The sequence below is a fragment of the Strongylocentrotus purpuratus genome, unplaced genomic scaffold (assembly GCF_000002235.5).
Source record: "Strongylocentrotus purpuratus isolate Spur 01 unplaced genomic scaffold, Spur_5.0 spur5_scaffold_15, whole genome shotgun sequence".
Classification (NCBI taxonomy): Eukaryota; Metazoa; Echinodermata; class Echinoidea; order Camarodonta; family Strongylocentrotidae; genus Strongylocentrotus; species Strongylocentrotus purpuratus.
The window spans coordinates 3,058,524-3,074,855 of NW_022145600.1; the positions used below are offsets into that span (position 1 = coordinate 3,058,524).

The following is a 16,332-nucleotide window of genomic DNA, read 5'->3' on the forward strand; positions in this document are numbered from 1 at the left end:
CAGCACTATAATGTCCTTTGACATGACATGATTCTACATTTGCCACACTCCACCCAGGAGAGGAAATGGGTACCTGGCAGGAAGTAATACCTTAAAATGCTAGACAGTCATGAAGGCAGCCACGCTAATTAAAGCTGAAATCCCAAATGGTGTTTACTTTTACATAGACTTAATGTTCTTCTGACCCTCCACTGAGGATTTACATAATCATTTTGATCTTTACCAGTAAATGCTTCAATAAAAACAGCAACAACTGTCTCACTCATATATATATATATATATATACAAATAAAACATCAAAAAATGACTTGATTTTCACATATCCTTTCTCTTTTGTAGGCATATAAATTATGTGATAAGTTTTGCACTGAGATATCATATTATAAAATATGAAACACATTTTAATATTACATAATTAAGAGTACAATCTGAAACCCCTCAAAGAGAATTGACAACAGATAAATGAACATCATATATGTATTATGTTAACTGCATAGTCAGACAATTTCATGAATCGTTAACATGCAGCATGGTGATTTGTTTGTTTTTCAGCATAAAACATTCATGAATTCAACCACTCAAGAAAATGAAGAAATTCACAAAAGTTTCTATATTGTTAAAATATTTTCTTTCTCCTGTGTCAGACTGCCTATGGAATTCAGTTAAAAGGCAGAAAATTATCAGTCAAACTGATATGCAAATTATATTTCCTCTAAATTGCAATTTTCATGAATATTAGCTCTAATCTAGATCAACAGTCATGCAGGGTCAAGGGTCATCTAAGGCAAGGGTCATCCAGATCAAAGGTCACCTGGGCCAAGAGTCAATCACTATGCTTCATTTTGGTACAGGTCGCCAATCAAGAATTCCAGATCTGCCTGACTGGGTACCTCCTTGGACCTGGAGGGATACAATGAAATAAAGGAGCAGTCAGAGTCAGAGTCAGAAAAAAATTAAAATAGTCTGTTAAGAGCCAGAATAAAGTCAACTCATCATTTTACGATGATTTAATGCCCTTCTGGCTCTCAGCAGATAATATGATAACAACAAAGTGGCCAATTCAAATCCATTCAAATCATTCAACATACATGCATGCTAGGAGCATTTCATATAACGGCAAATTTATGCAGTTACATTTAGACAGAGCTTCACGATAAGCTCCAAACATTGTATTTACATTACTCAAACAATAGATTGTTCGAAAATATAATATTCTATAAATAAAAGATAATATACATGTATACTGAATCACTGTTTGATGTCATAATTCAACACAGGCCTTACGTTTTACATGGCACATTAGACAGCTAGATGAATAAGTCCTTTACAGAAGTTTCATGACATATCTGTAGCTATTATACAACTCACTCATAGCTAATCAAATGATTGGTCATGCGCGGTCATCGGATTCATTTACTGAGACTATCCCACGTTTTTTTCATGAAAAAGCGTGCAATAGTTTCCAGTATTATCACAGTAGTGCACTTTGGTTAGGGCGCTTATACTGCGTGTGGGCCTATTCTTGCGCAACACTTTGCGTAAATGCGTATAGAGGTAAGTGCGCTTATTTGTGTGCGCACTACCGGTAAATTAAGCCTATTGAACTTGATATTTATTTGGTTTCTGTCACGAAACAATCTTGAATGAATTCTTTTTACATCAAATAACAAGGATCTAGCTAGGAGTTTCGTAGTATAAAACAAATGATGCATGTTTTCAGTCATTCATTATTATACGATTTATCCGCCCTCGTTGATGCTGTGTGTATCTATCGCACTCGGCCTAACGGCTTTGAAAACATTGTGCGATAGATACACACAGCCTCAACTCGAGGGCTGATAGATCGTATCTGAATGCATCATTTGTATACTATACACCTACCCTGTGAGTACATCTTTGGCAAGCTGTCTTTTCTTTTCCTGTAGTTCTAATATCCTCTCCTCAATCGTGTCGACGCAGACAAACTTGTGGATGTAAACAATCCTCATCTGCCCCTCCCTGCAGATCGAATCACAGACTATGTCTTCTAAGACTGGGTTCCTGAACAAACAAACAAAACAAAATAAAAACAAACTCAGACAATATAAAGAACTAGTCATGCCTTTTACATACCGGTACTTGGTATTATGTGGTTCATAGCTTGAACTCCTTCCGTGTGGCATGCCCATATCCACCCTCTCCTATAGTTGCCTAAATTGTTGAGGGCATGCCTGTATAACGATACCATACCCTCTTTGCTTCCTTCCCCTCTTTCTCTAAAGTTTGACAAAAGTCCATTTCTATAAATATTCAGTTTACATTGTCATGATTGTTTGATTAATTACTTGGGGGGGGGGGGGGGGTCAAGAACCAGTTAAAGTCATTAGTGGATTCAGACGACAGATAGGGTATAAATGATTTACCAGTAAGAGATTTAATAACCCAGGTCCAAAATCCCATAGAGACCAACAGAGACCATTAGAAAAATTCTATTGGTCTCTAATGGTTTCTGTTGGAGTCTATTGGTTTCTGTTGGACCCATAGAATTGAATCCAATAGAGACCATTCAAACCATCAGAAACCAATAGAAACCAATAGCACCCATAGAAACCAATAGAAATAGAAACCAATAGGACCAATAGAAACCAATAGGACCAATAGAAACCAATAAGACCAATAGAAACCAATAGGACCAATATGACCAATAGAAACCAATAGGACTAATATAAACCAATAAGACCAATAGAAACCAATAGAACCGATAGAACCAATAGGACCAATAGGACCGATATGACCAATATAAAACCAATGAGACCAATAGAACCCAATGGGACCAATAGAAACCAATAGGTCCAATAGAAACCAATCTATCTCATGCATATTCATGATTACTTTATACGTGTTCACAGAAAATGACATTTATCATAATTTGTTAAGCAACTTATGACAATGTAGGCCTACATCAATTTTGTGATTTTTATTTTCTTTCGGCAACTAATGACCAATAGATTATTTGTTTAATCATGTTACAATTTCATTCATGTTTTAGCAATAGGCCTAGATATATTGATTATAATGATTACTAACCAAGAAACAATTCATGTATGTTTATTATATAGAATAGTACAAGCCTTCAGTTAAAATAAAGGATATTCTTAAACTCACTTCAAGTGATCTATGTGATGAAGTTAATGCAATTGAGATTAGAATATACTTTTTTTGGTGGACAGTTGCTAAACAGTTGCTAAAATCGATTTTGATTTATCATTATTGATTTACCAATAGAAGCCATTGGACTATTGGTTTCAATAGGGAATTCAGAATATGGGACCATTAGAAACCCATAGAAGATCTCTAATGGACCAACAGGAACCCATAGAAAATATCTAACGGACCAACAGAAACCCATCATAGAAGAAAATATCTAATGGACCAACAGAAACCCATAGAAGTCATGGGTGGATGCTGGTCCAATAGAAGCTTTCTGTTGGTCCATCAGCAATTTTTCTGTGGGTTTGTGTTGGTCCAATAGATATTTTCTAATGGTTTCTGTGGGTCCATCATTTCACTTTCCCTATTGAAACCATTAGGCACCAATAGCTCTAATGGTTTCTGATGGTCCAATAGGATCGGATCCTAATGGAATTTCGACCTGGGTTTTAAAAAATCAAATGAGGAAATAGTGAGGAAGCTTAGTAGAGATGGCAGTTTGTTTGATTATACTAATGTCATGAGGTTGCAAAATGGCATCTAACGATGTAACATACCATATAAATCCTTTATGAACAACTTAAAGTCTTTGTGCATTATTTCCTTCTGATTTGTTGAAATTGAACCTTTATATGCATATAATAATGTTGCATTTAAGCGACTTATTTTTTATTTATTTATTTATTAAAACATCTTTTAACAGGATAACATTAATCAGCTCGCAGGCTGTTTTACATAATGGTCCTGCATAAGGATGGAAAATACAAATACAGACTGACATTAAGAGTAGTTACAAACAAAGTAGCAGTTTTATACAAATGGTAAAAAACGAAAACAACACAAATAGGAAAAATAAGATTAGGGAAAACGAAAAGAGGAGAAAAAATATAAAATAATGCAATATGACATTTACATTATGACATTTTACATTAGAATTATATATAAAAATGAAGTTAATAAACATTTTATGTCGAGATTAAGCCCAATGAGTTGTGAATATGGTTTATATTGCATAATTATAAAAGATAAATATCAAATTTAGGACGTTATGTAGGTATTTGAAATTTCTAGGTAATTGGGTTAGCAATCATTATAGTTATTGCATACAATGTTGTAGTAGTGAGGAGAAACGGCAGTGAACAAATTTTATCCATTAAAGGAATATTTTTTATATTGATATTTAAAACTCTCTACTGAATTGGCATTTTGGATATCATTGGGAAGCTTATTCCAATTAACCGCTCCAGCATACTTAAAAGATTGTTTGAATAAGGTTACGTTGGGTTTTGGCAATACTACATTAAGGGAGTTTGCATTTCTTGTGTTTAGGCCATGGCGGTCGAAATACATTTCTATTTCATTTGATAAACGAGGTGGAGCAATGCCCCTTATACATGTAAACATAAGCATAGCCAGAAAATAATCACGGCGCTGATCAATAGTTTGCCAGGACAGTTTTTTATCAATGTGTTGCCGCTTGCAAGTTCATAGTCAAAGATACCAGTTACATATCTAGCAGCTCTTTTCTGTAATCTCTGAAGGGGCAGCTTGTAGCTGGCTGGGCAATTCCCCCATACAGAAATTGCATAGTCTATACAGGGTTGGATTACACACTTATAAAGGGTGTTCAATAGTTCTGGGATTACGAATTTACTCAGCTTTCCTAGAGAATAGATTTTATAGGCAATAGATTTACATAAGTCTCTTAAATATACATTCCACTTCAAATTTTCATCAATCACTATACCTAAATATCTTATAGATTTTACCTGTTCGATCAGTTCATCTTTTATGTATATATTTAATACTTCAGAGGATCTTAATTTTATTAACATTGTTTTGGTTTTACTTGTGTTAATGCATAATCGATTTTGTTTATACCAATTATTAAGAGCATTAATATCTTTTTGTAATTTCTTTGTAACATAATCTAGCTTACTATCTGCAACAGTGACTACAACATCATCAGCAAATATGTTGCAGGCGCCTTCAGTTATACATTCAGATATATCATATATGAATATAAGAAACAATATGGGGGCCAGGACACTGCCCTGTGGTACTCCGATAGAAAGCTCTCTTGTATCAGATAATTTTCTTTTGGAGTATACCACTTGCTTCCTATTACTTAAGTAGTTTTTGAACCATATGAGCCTGTTTTCAGTTATTCCATATTTTTCAAGTTTGAATAGAAGAAGCTCGTGATCAACACAATCAAAACATTTAGAGATGTCTAGAAAGCATGCACCAACCATTTCTTTCGTATTTAAGGCTTCGTAGAAGTCATCTATGACACGATGTAAGCATGTTACAGTTGAATGGTTTGGAAGAAAGGCGTATTGATCGACATTAATCATATCATGTTTTTGAAGGTAGGAAAGTAACTGTAATTGTACTTCCTTTTCGATAATTTTGGGAATATGACTAGCAACCGAAATTGGTTGATAATTTTTTTTTTTTCATTTTTTGAGCCTTTCCTTTGGAAATCGGTGTGGTACGTGCAATCGTGTAGAGGTGTTGTGGTCCAGTGGATAAGTCGTTGGACTGTGGATCACAAGGTCCGCGGTTCGAGTCCCGCCGCTGCACTAATGTCCTTTGGCAAGACATTGATCTACATTTGCCACACTCCACCCAGGTGAAGTAAATGGGTACCCGGTAGGAATTTTGAAACGCAGCGCGCGTAACAGCTGCACTGCTAAAGCCAGGGTAATTATGCTGCATTATTGTAGAGCGCTTAGAGACTTCTGACAAAGTAAGTGTTAGGCGCTATATAAGCACTGTAATTATTATTATTAATCTTCCAATCATCAGGTACTATTCCCGTATCCTGACTTGCATTAAAGATCGCACATAGGGATTGAGCAATATATGGTGCAGCTAATTTGAGTAATTTAGTGTCAAAGTCTAAGACATCTAAATTGCTATTTGAAGCTAAGTTAGTTAAATGTTTTAGAATCTTGGAACTAACAATTGGTTGAAAATAAAATTCATAAATACAATGTGGATGATTCCATTTCGGTTTTTCTTTAACAAATGATCTAGAGATATTGTTACCTGTATTAATAAAAAAATTGTTCAATTCATTACATTCAATATTACAGCTCTGGTCCTTAGACTTTGTCACTCCAGAAATCTTATTCAATTCTGTCCATAATTTCTTCAAATTATTCTTATGTTTATTATGTACATCCCAAAAAAAATTCCTGTTTTTGTTTTCGTATGATACAGATAATATGTTTTTTTAGTTTTTTTTATACTTTTTATCAAAATCATTTCGAATTTCTTGTTCAGGAGAAGACACAGACTTTCTTTTAAGCAAATCTCTGGTGTACATAAGTTTTACAATTTCTGGAGTCATCCAAGGACAAAATCTGTCTTTTACCCTAGTTGTCTTGATAGGTGCATGTTCGTTACTTATTTTCAAAAATGTTTCTTTCCAAGTATTCCGTGTTACTTTGATTGGAACATCGTTAGTTAATTGAAATATTTCAGCTGATTTTATAGAAGCAATAAATCGATTTTCATCAAATGATTTATACTCACGAAAACGACGAGTTTTATGTTGCTTCCTTTCCATGATAGTGTTAATACAAGTATAAATCATATAATGGTCACTCATGGAAATTTTTGCAACATCACATATAATGTGCTTCTGGGGAATTGAACTTAACAAATGGTCTATACAAGTTGATGATGAAGTAGTTACTCTTGTTGGTTTATTTATCATTTGTGTTAGAAGGAAAAGATTTTCTATGAGATTAATTTGGTTTTCATGGAGTGATTCGTCCATTTTATAATCAATATTAAAGTCCCCTAATATCAGTAGATCAGATGGTTCATCAGTTGCTTTTTCAAATGCATCTAGCATGTTTTTAAAGTACTCAATATTCGAGTCAGGTGGTCTGTATAGGCAACATAATAATAGTTTCTCAGATGAGGGTAACATTAACTCAATCCATATTGCCTCCAATGAGGTATCACTGAGATCATAACGTTCAATACATGATAATGTGTTTTTTGCATAAATACAAACACCGCCTCCACGGCGACCATCTGCTCTATCCCGCCGGAATAGTGTATATCCGTCTATTGAGATCAGATTATCACTTGTAGTTTGAGATAGCCATGTTTCTGAAATACACAGTGTGTCAAGGTTCATTTTCATCCAATTTTCTATACATACTACAAACATTTAAATGAGCTAATTTTAGGCCTGCTAGGATTGCTAGTGCATGCTAGTGCATGGAATCACTCTATGACAGGTACCAAGAAATTGTTAAGGAACTTGGTGTAGAAATGACAGATCAATACCTGAGGACTATGCACTAAAATGGGAGTTCTAGAGTATTCTAGTCCACTTTCAATAGAAGCAGAAAAATCAGACAAACCGATCAAACAAATTTTGAGCAAAATCGGATAACTAATAAGAAAGTTATGAATTTTTAATGACATGAAAAACTTTGAAAATCACAAGACAAATTGGCAACTCACTCATGAGTCTGTGACGTCATTGCCTCACTAGCCACTAATTGTTTTCTTTACCTATATTGATAATATAAATTTCCCATTTTCCCCCTAAGAATCATATTTATGCACACCACCATCCAAGTTAAATTGATAGTAATATGTGTTTGTGTAGATGCACTAATATAGAGTAATTTTTTTTCAGTTAAAACGTGAAAGATGTGAATTTCGATTAACTATTTACATGAAAATCAATGGTTATGAATATACAATATTCAGAAAATAGTATCAATTCTTCAAAGTTCATAATTGGCAATTTGTGTAGTGATTTCCATTGTTCCATAGCTTTTCATACTTTTTCAAAAATTCACAACTTCTTCATTAATTATCCGATTTTACTCAAACTTTTTGATTGGTTTGTCTTATTTTTCTGCTTTTATTGAAAATGGATAGTGTTTCATTACAATTTTGATATATTTGGATGCTCCTGTGGATGTATTATAAGCACTGGAAAATTTAACTCCTAAAACACTACTGCTTTTGAGAAAAATTGAATATAAAAATTTGCTGGTGCATGCTCTCCCATAGGAAAGAAATGAGCCTGCCGCATACTCCTGCGGCAGACTTGCTGCAGATGTGCCGCAGACCTGCCGCAGACAGTCATCTTTTTCACAGGCAAATTAGTTTTGCCGCAGACTTGCCGCATACTCCTTCAGTATGATGAAGAGTCTGCGGCAGGTCTGCCGCAGACTTGCCACAGACTTGCCGCATACTCTTTCAGTATGGTGAAGAGTCTGCGGCAGGTCTGCCGCATACTCTTTCAGTTTGATGAAGAGTCTGTGGCAGGTCTGCCGCAGACTTGCCGCATACTTTTTCAGTATGATGAAGAGTCTGCGGCAGGTCTGTCGCAGACTTGCCGCATACTCTTTCAGTTTGATGAAGAGTCTGCGGCAGGTCTGCCGCAGACTTGCCGCAGACTTGCCGCATACTCTTTCAGTATGATGAAGAGTCTGCGGCAGGTCTGCCGCAGACTCCTTTATTATGAATATTCATAGAAAAGGCTAAGTACTGTTGCAGACCTGCCGCAGACTCTTCATCATGAATATTCATATCTCATATAGACCTGCTGCAGACCTGCCGCATACTCTTTCATATCCAGTACGTGGCAATTTAGTATGCAGTCTTGCAGGAAGGCTATATGCTGGAGAGCATGCATAATTGCATCATTACATTCTAGCACCTAATTAGTAGAAACAGCTAAAATAGCTGGAATTGCTTCAACAATTCTACAAATATGGGTTTAACACAATGCAGAAGTAGAGGAAGAGGAATAGGAATACAATAACTGCATACACATAGCCCAGAGTAGAGTCACAGATCCATATGTGCTAGTTACAACAAAAAAGTGAGTTAGTGGGGCTGAAGATAAGATCACATATGGCACAACAAAAAAGTTTGAAATGGTCCGTTAATTCCTCAGTCTCCTCTTATGTAATAAATTCCTCTTATGGTACCAGTTGAACTTGAAGCAAATTGTTTGGTTTGACAGAAGATAAAAAGACAATTAGTGCTAATTAACACAGGAATTTACAAGATCATGGGCTCAGTCTGCAACCTCATGGCCCTGCATGGTCCTCCAAAATGGCCGCCTATAGCCTTGCTTCAGACTGTATAATTTCCCACTTTTCTGTGGCAGACTTGCCGCAGACTGTTCCTGTGGCATACTGGTATGCGGCAAGTCTGGAGCAAAGTTTCGCCCTGCCGCAGATCTGCCGCAGACTGTTCCTGTGGCATACTAGTATGCGGCAAGTCTGGAGCAAAGTTTCATCCTGCCGCAGATCTGCCGCAGACTGTTCCTGTGGCATACTAGTATGCGGCAAGTCTAGAGTAAAGTTTCATCCTGCCGCAGATCTGCCGCAGACTGTTCCTGTGGCATACTAGTATGCAGCAAGTCTGGAGCAAAGTTTCATCCTGCCGCAGATCTGCCGCAGACTGTTCCTGTGGCATACTAGTATGCAGCAAGTCTGTAGCAAAATTTCATCCTGCCGCAGATCTGCCGCAGACTGTTCCTGTGGCATACTGGTATGCGGTAAGTTTGCAGCAAAATTTATTTCTGCCGCATACTTCGGCATACTCTTTGCCGCAGACTAAAAGTCTGCGGCAGGTCTGCGGCAGCTCTGCGGCATACTTTTCACTTTCCTATGGGCTGGGTAAATTTTGATAAGTTTCAAATAGCGCCTACGGCCGTAAAATGGTAGACCATGAAAATCTCAGAATATGTAGTTGTGATATGTAATTTCCAAACGGGATTTGCTAATTGGTCAATTTTAGTAGTAATATCATGACCTTGAGAGGGAGCTATACAACATAAAGAGTTTATTTATTTACAATTTCATAACTTTAGACTCGATTTCAACCGCGACAACGATCACCGAATATTGTAGGATCGCATATGCTTCCAATATGTTCATTTGAACCAAATTCATGACCCCATACCAAAACTATGTATTACCTTTAATGAAACAATTTTAACTGAGCTAGATCTCCTTCACTGCCTACGACAAGCTGCTAAATGACCAGATACCACGTTAAAGTGAATCAAAGAATATCAAAATTGTAAAGAATCACTATCCACCCAATGTTCAAAATTTCTCAAAACTTTGTATTACCTTTTGGTAATAAAGACAATGTGCTGGACTGCTGTATTTTCACTGATGACGTACATTGGTTTCTTGCAGAAAGCAATGTTGTAAAATTTGATTTCATAATGTGATTTAATTTACAGTTTATGGAGAAATCGTAGGGACTCAAAAAGCAAAAGGGAAGGGTAGGGCAAGACTTCTTTTCCCTATTTATGATGTAATTCTAAGTTTTAAAGGACAAGTCCACTCGAAAAATAACTTACTTTCCATAAAAGCAGAAAAATCAGACAAACCAATCAAAAAAAGTTTGAACAAAATTGGATAACTGATAACAAAGTTATGAATTTTTGAAAAAGTATGTAAAACTATGGAACAATGAGAATCACAACACAAATTGCCAAGATGGTTATCATTTGTGACGTCATGTCCTCACTATTTATCAATTGCTCTATATGGTTTAATCCCATTAATTTCCCTTTTTATTCCCCAAAACTTGATTTCCCCAAGCCTTTGCCCAGATTATATGATTTGTATCATATTGCGTGCATGACATTTCACAAAATCTTTTATGAACTTTGAAGAATTTATACTATTTTCTGAATATTGTATTTTCATAATTATTGATTTTTATATAATTAGTTTATCAAAAATTCACATTTTTCATGATTTAACAGGAAAAAATTACTCTATATTAGTGCATCCACACAAAAACATATTACTATTAATCTACCTTGGATGCTGGTGTGAAGAAATAAGATTCTTAAGTAGAAAATAGGAAATTTATATCATCAATATAAAGAAAATAATTAGTGGATAGTGAGGACATGATGTCACAGACTCATGAGTGAGTTGTCAATTTGTCTAGTAATTTTCAAAGTTTTTAATGTCATTAAAAATTCATAACTTTCCTATTGTTTATCCGATTTTGCTCAGACTTTTTTTGATTGGCTAGTCTGATATTTCTGCTTCTATTGAAAGTAAGTTATTTTTGGCGTGGACTTAGGCTTTAATGTTTAGAAAGCATACACCTTCTTATGGTATTAAATATGTTAATTCTTCATGAAAAACACACCAGATAAGATGTATTCAAGCAGCTAGCCACATGCATACTCAGATATTTCGTTATTCTAGCACATTGTTGCCTGGATAAGAAGAGGTCACAGTTGCCCAATATATTGATTAGTTCAACATATACAGGGCAGCTGCAACCCCTTCCCCCTCTCCATTACGCCCTCACCCATACTCATCGTAAGACTTTGGGTGCGGGATGTGGGTGGAAGTTATGATTCCTACCTTTAAGTATCTCTAGAGAGTGATACCAGCTTATCATTTGAATCTACGAGTTTAATTATGTAACACATGGCTTGTTAATCAATTTATTATATGAAATATATAATTGAGGTAAATTTTCAAGGCTAGTGAGAGGGGGGGGGGGGGAGACATTGACAAACTTCCCATGCAATTTTAACCATTAGCTTTAAAGTGTATTGTGAAGATGAAAACTGGACCAATTCTTTTATTGCAATGTACTTTATGAACACTGATAATGTATATGTATAGAAGATGTACAAGACGTTGAGGTGGTGATAAGTTAGCATGTGGTGCATGGTGAAGAATTAATATTCCAAATTATCGGTAGAAAATGTAAATAGTGCTGAGGTGGTGCAAAGTTAGCATGACATTATGAATATTAATATTTCAGTTTATCCATAGGAAATCTACATGATACTGAAAGGGTGAAGGATTATATCTGTAGAAAACACATGTATATACAAGCAGTGACTTGGTCAATAGTTTGTGATTTGGTGAAGAGTCAATAATCATATGCCACTTTTCCCATAGAAAATGTACATGATTTGCTTATGGTGAAGGGGTTGCATTTCAAAGATAATTTTAGCTTAATGTTCATACATGTATAAGATGTATTATTCAATTTTTTATTACATAGGTCATAGAATAATAATAGTTATTTTTACCCCTTAGTTCAGTGTTTTACCCCCCCCCCCCCCTCCTCCTCCCCCGCTTATATTCATCATGCTCATTTTGATTGGTATTAATAGTAGTTAGCTGATTTTCGTTTTTGTTGAAAGGCAAAACTTGATTCCAGTTTAGTTAGACATTCATACCGGTATACATATACTATGAAGAAAAAAAATTAGTTAGTAGAGATGTGTTAGATGAAAATGATATAAGGGCATGATCGCAGTTGGTCATAAATATGTTTTTTATATTAATATTATTTAATTGAAAACAGCAGAAGATAACATTAAAAGGTTTCCAAAGTCAGATACCAAATATTTAAAACATAGACCAAAGTATTGGAAATGCCTTTTTAAAATTGTCATACCGTACATGTATATTGTAAACCTTGTTCATTACATAGAAAATTACATACCGGTATTGCTTAGTTGTTGAACTATAGTATTTTGAATAAATATCACATTGATTTTGCTGATGCTATTTACAACAGTCTACTGACTTCATTCTCATTTTGTCTATATTTAGAAGAAACCCTGGAACCAACAGTGAACTATATTGTTAAACAATTGTGTTTTAGAATCATGAAAATAATAACAAATTGACTCAATCAGATCTTGCTGAAAAACAAAGATACTGAAAGGCACTGTATACAAATATGGATACATGGGACTAACTTGTGGCAACAGAATTTTGACCCCAAAAGTCACTATTTCTGGTAGTTATTGGAAACAGAGGGCATGTGTGAACAAGCCTAATTGTAAAGGTGATATGGAAGCTTTGCAATCGATCGCGTTTCTATACATTGACTGCTGCGTATGATCTACACTAACAGCTATCATACTTTATTTGTAAAACTCTACCTTTTAAATGAAAAGTCAGTAAACTGTTTTCTTACCAGTGCATATCCAGGAAGAAGAGATGATTACCCCCTATGAGGTTCAGGCCAACCCTGCCAGCCTTCAAAGAAACCAGCATGACCTCTCGACCCCTGGGGTTGTTATTAAAGTCATCCATCGCCTCACTTCGTTTCTTGGGTGGGATTGCACGACGGATACTCCAGTACTCAAAGCCTGCCCAGCTGAGGTGACTAGCTACCACATCCAGCATTTCAGTGAATTGGGAGACGATGACGCTCTTCATGGGGCTGTCTGCAGGACCCTCGTCATGGATCTCCTCCAGTTGATCGATCACAAACTTGATCTTTACAAAGAGAGGCACATATATGGTAATATTAATAGTTACAAAGGCACACATTTAATGCTGGTCATGGCATGAAACAATTTAAGTTATAGCATCATAACATATATAACAATCACCCCCCCCCCCCCCTCAAATAAAGAAGCTTTTGTGATATTTCTAGTAGAATTCTTACAGTCATAAGCTGCTGCAATTATCCATCCCTTTTTGGGAGTAATAATCAAATTAATCTATGGTTCTGCAGTGAACAGGTCACAGGTTAAAGTACAGTCTGTCTGCTTGTACCCTTTGGTAAGGCATTAATCCGCAATTACCAAGTCCCTAGATAAACCCTAGCTGTATATAAGCCCCTTTACAGCTTAAATGTGCATGCTTTCCTCACTTGCAATCAAATATCATAAATATTAACATGAAATAAAGATTTCAAACCCTGGTACTTGAGAAGCTGGGATCATACATGATTATCTTTGGTTTGACTTGACCTGACCCCTAGTTATCCTCACCCTGATCTATTTTCGACCTTATTATTCTAAACTGACCAACCATTGAGTTTAATATTCTTAACTGACCTTTGTACTTAAGAAGCTGGGTTGGTAACTAGGCTGGACCAAACTAAGATGACCACAGCATTGCATCAAGTGTTGCAGGATGATCAGGGTTTTAGGTGTGGATCTGGAGTTGGCATGGTGGAGATAGGGAAGAAATGCTACATGATAATAAGTATATCATAAATATCTCTGGGCCAATGTTCAGAAAACCTTACTATTAAAGCTAGTTGTCAACTAATTACATATGCTGTAGTACATAGTTAGTTGACAAAAAGGCATAGTAAGGTTTTATGAATATGGGCCCTGCTGTCTATCTAAAATTGTTTTAATCAAGAAAAGATGCATCTCAAATTCCAGATATAAAGATTCCAAACGGAAAATGAAACAAATTGTCCACTATTACTCTTATGATATGATTTAGTAGGATCCACAAGTAAGGATATGTTCACAGTAATCATATTCCTAACTTCAACCTTGGAGCCAACACTCTACCTAACCTATATGCCTATACCTTATAAAAACCCAAGCCATAATCTTCTATCATTGACCAAAAAAAAAAACTACACTAGAGTTGAGGAGCAAAAATTGATAACCGAATGTGGATGCATTGCCTATTTGAAGATATTGCATTCTGGATAATTTAATTAAATTTAAAATGATGTATTTAAAATGAAACAATCAGGCGTCGCACTTAAATGTTAAATTGCGCATGATTTAAAATCAAAATGATATAAATAACAAGAAACACAATCATATGTTCAAAAGAAATATTTATATAAATGATGGTAACAAATGTCATATAATAGTAAATCATGTGTAGAAATGAAAGAAAAATACATTACAGAGAAAAATATATACGTGGCCCACACAATAACATAATTTTTTTCACAAACATACTACAAAGGATACAGGCAGAGTGCTAATTTTATGATGGGGTTAACTATGAAGAAAATCAAAATGATATAAATAACAAGAAAAACAATCATATGTTCAATAGAAATATTTATATAAATGATGGTAAAAAATGTCATATAATAGTCAATCATGTGTAGAAATGAAATAAAAATACATTACAGAGAAAAATATATATGTGGCCCACATGACGAAAATTCGTCGTTTAAAATTGAAACCCCCATTTGACTTTCACTACTCCTAGAGCTAAGCCTAAAGTAAACACTAGCGCTAGGCAATGTAATCCCCCTGCCGAGACCTTGGCGAGGTGAGAGAGGGAGAGAGAGATAAGCATGATAGAGGGAGATAGGAAGGGAGAAAGAGTGCTAATTTTCACAATTAAAATTGTTGTTATATCGCCGATTCTGAGTCATTTTGCTTCGTTTGAACTTTTATTATAGTCTTCATCTAATTTATAAGTGACTGTTGGACATGAAAATATCTTAAAACAAGTAAAAAAATATATTTCCTACTTCTCATTTCCTGTCAGGCAGAGCCCCAGTAAGAGTTTGTTTACCCTAGTATTACGGAAGATGATGAAGACTCGCCAGCTGCGATCCAATATCATAATCTCTCACGCAGAGCTAGCCTCAAGGGCTCTGTCCAAGTTTTTAACGAGAGAAACAAAATTGGGGTAGTGGCACCCCATCAGAATTACATTGGTGCCTGTGTTATGTAGCTCTTTCAAAGTTTTAACGAGACAAACGAAATTGGGGTTCTGGCACCCCACCAGATTACATTGATTCCTGTGTTAAAGTGGTGGGGTATAGTTTTAACGAGAGCTTTTCGTAATGCACACAATAACATAATTTTTTTCACAAACATACTACAAAGGTTACAGGCAGAGTGCTAATATTATGATGGGGGTAACTATGAAGAAAACTAGATGGATCAATCCTCGACTGCACGCAGCTGAAAATGATGCCTCCGCCATAGAGCAATTTTACAAACCAAAACAGAAGCAATTTTCAAAATTCAAGTTTGATTGTAATCCATTTACAGGTTCTCAAAATATTGTACTTATACAAGCTATTTTTTATGATGTACAGCTTATTGAGGTATTTGTTTTAAAAAAGCATGGTATATATAGAGAAGTACAAGCTGAAAATGAGATAAGGAATAATGATTTGACCTGCCTGTCAGCTTAGAGTCGTCTTTCACCAGAAATCAAAACTGCATTTTACTGTGGTTATTACCTGTATTGCTGGACGACCTGATCATAGATCTCTCTCTCTTCACTCGACAGAGATATGTTGTGTATCTCAGGCAGAGAAACCTAAACAACAAAACAAGGAAGGTTAATATATACTAATTAAGTAGCATTTATAGCAATCCTCTTAGGATGAACCATTTCAAGATTA

The 16,332-nt window shown here is 35.4% G+C and overlaps 1 protein-coding gene across 1 annotated transcript; it reads right to left on the reverse strand.

Annotated features, from left to right (window-relative positions):
* Nucleotides 1-280: 280 nt before the first annotated feature.
* LOC115924301 (transcription termination factor 2-like) lies at nucleotides 281-13,931 on the reverse strand. Its single transcript, XM_030986401.1, has 4 exons — nucleotides 13,902-13,931; nucleotides 13,171-13,475; nucleotides 1,882-2,040; nucleotides 281-900 (listed from the first exon to the last, which is right to left on the reverse strand). Exons 1-4 carry the CDS (start codon nucleotides 13,929-13,931, stop codon nucleotides 831-833), a joined length of 564 nt encoding a protein of 187 aa, XP_030842261.1. The 3' UTR covers nucleotides 281-830.
* Between the last annotated feature and the right edge of the window lie 2,401 nt (nucleotides 13,932-16,332).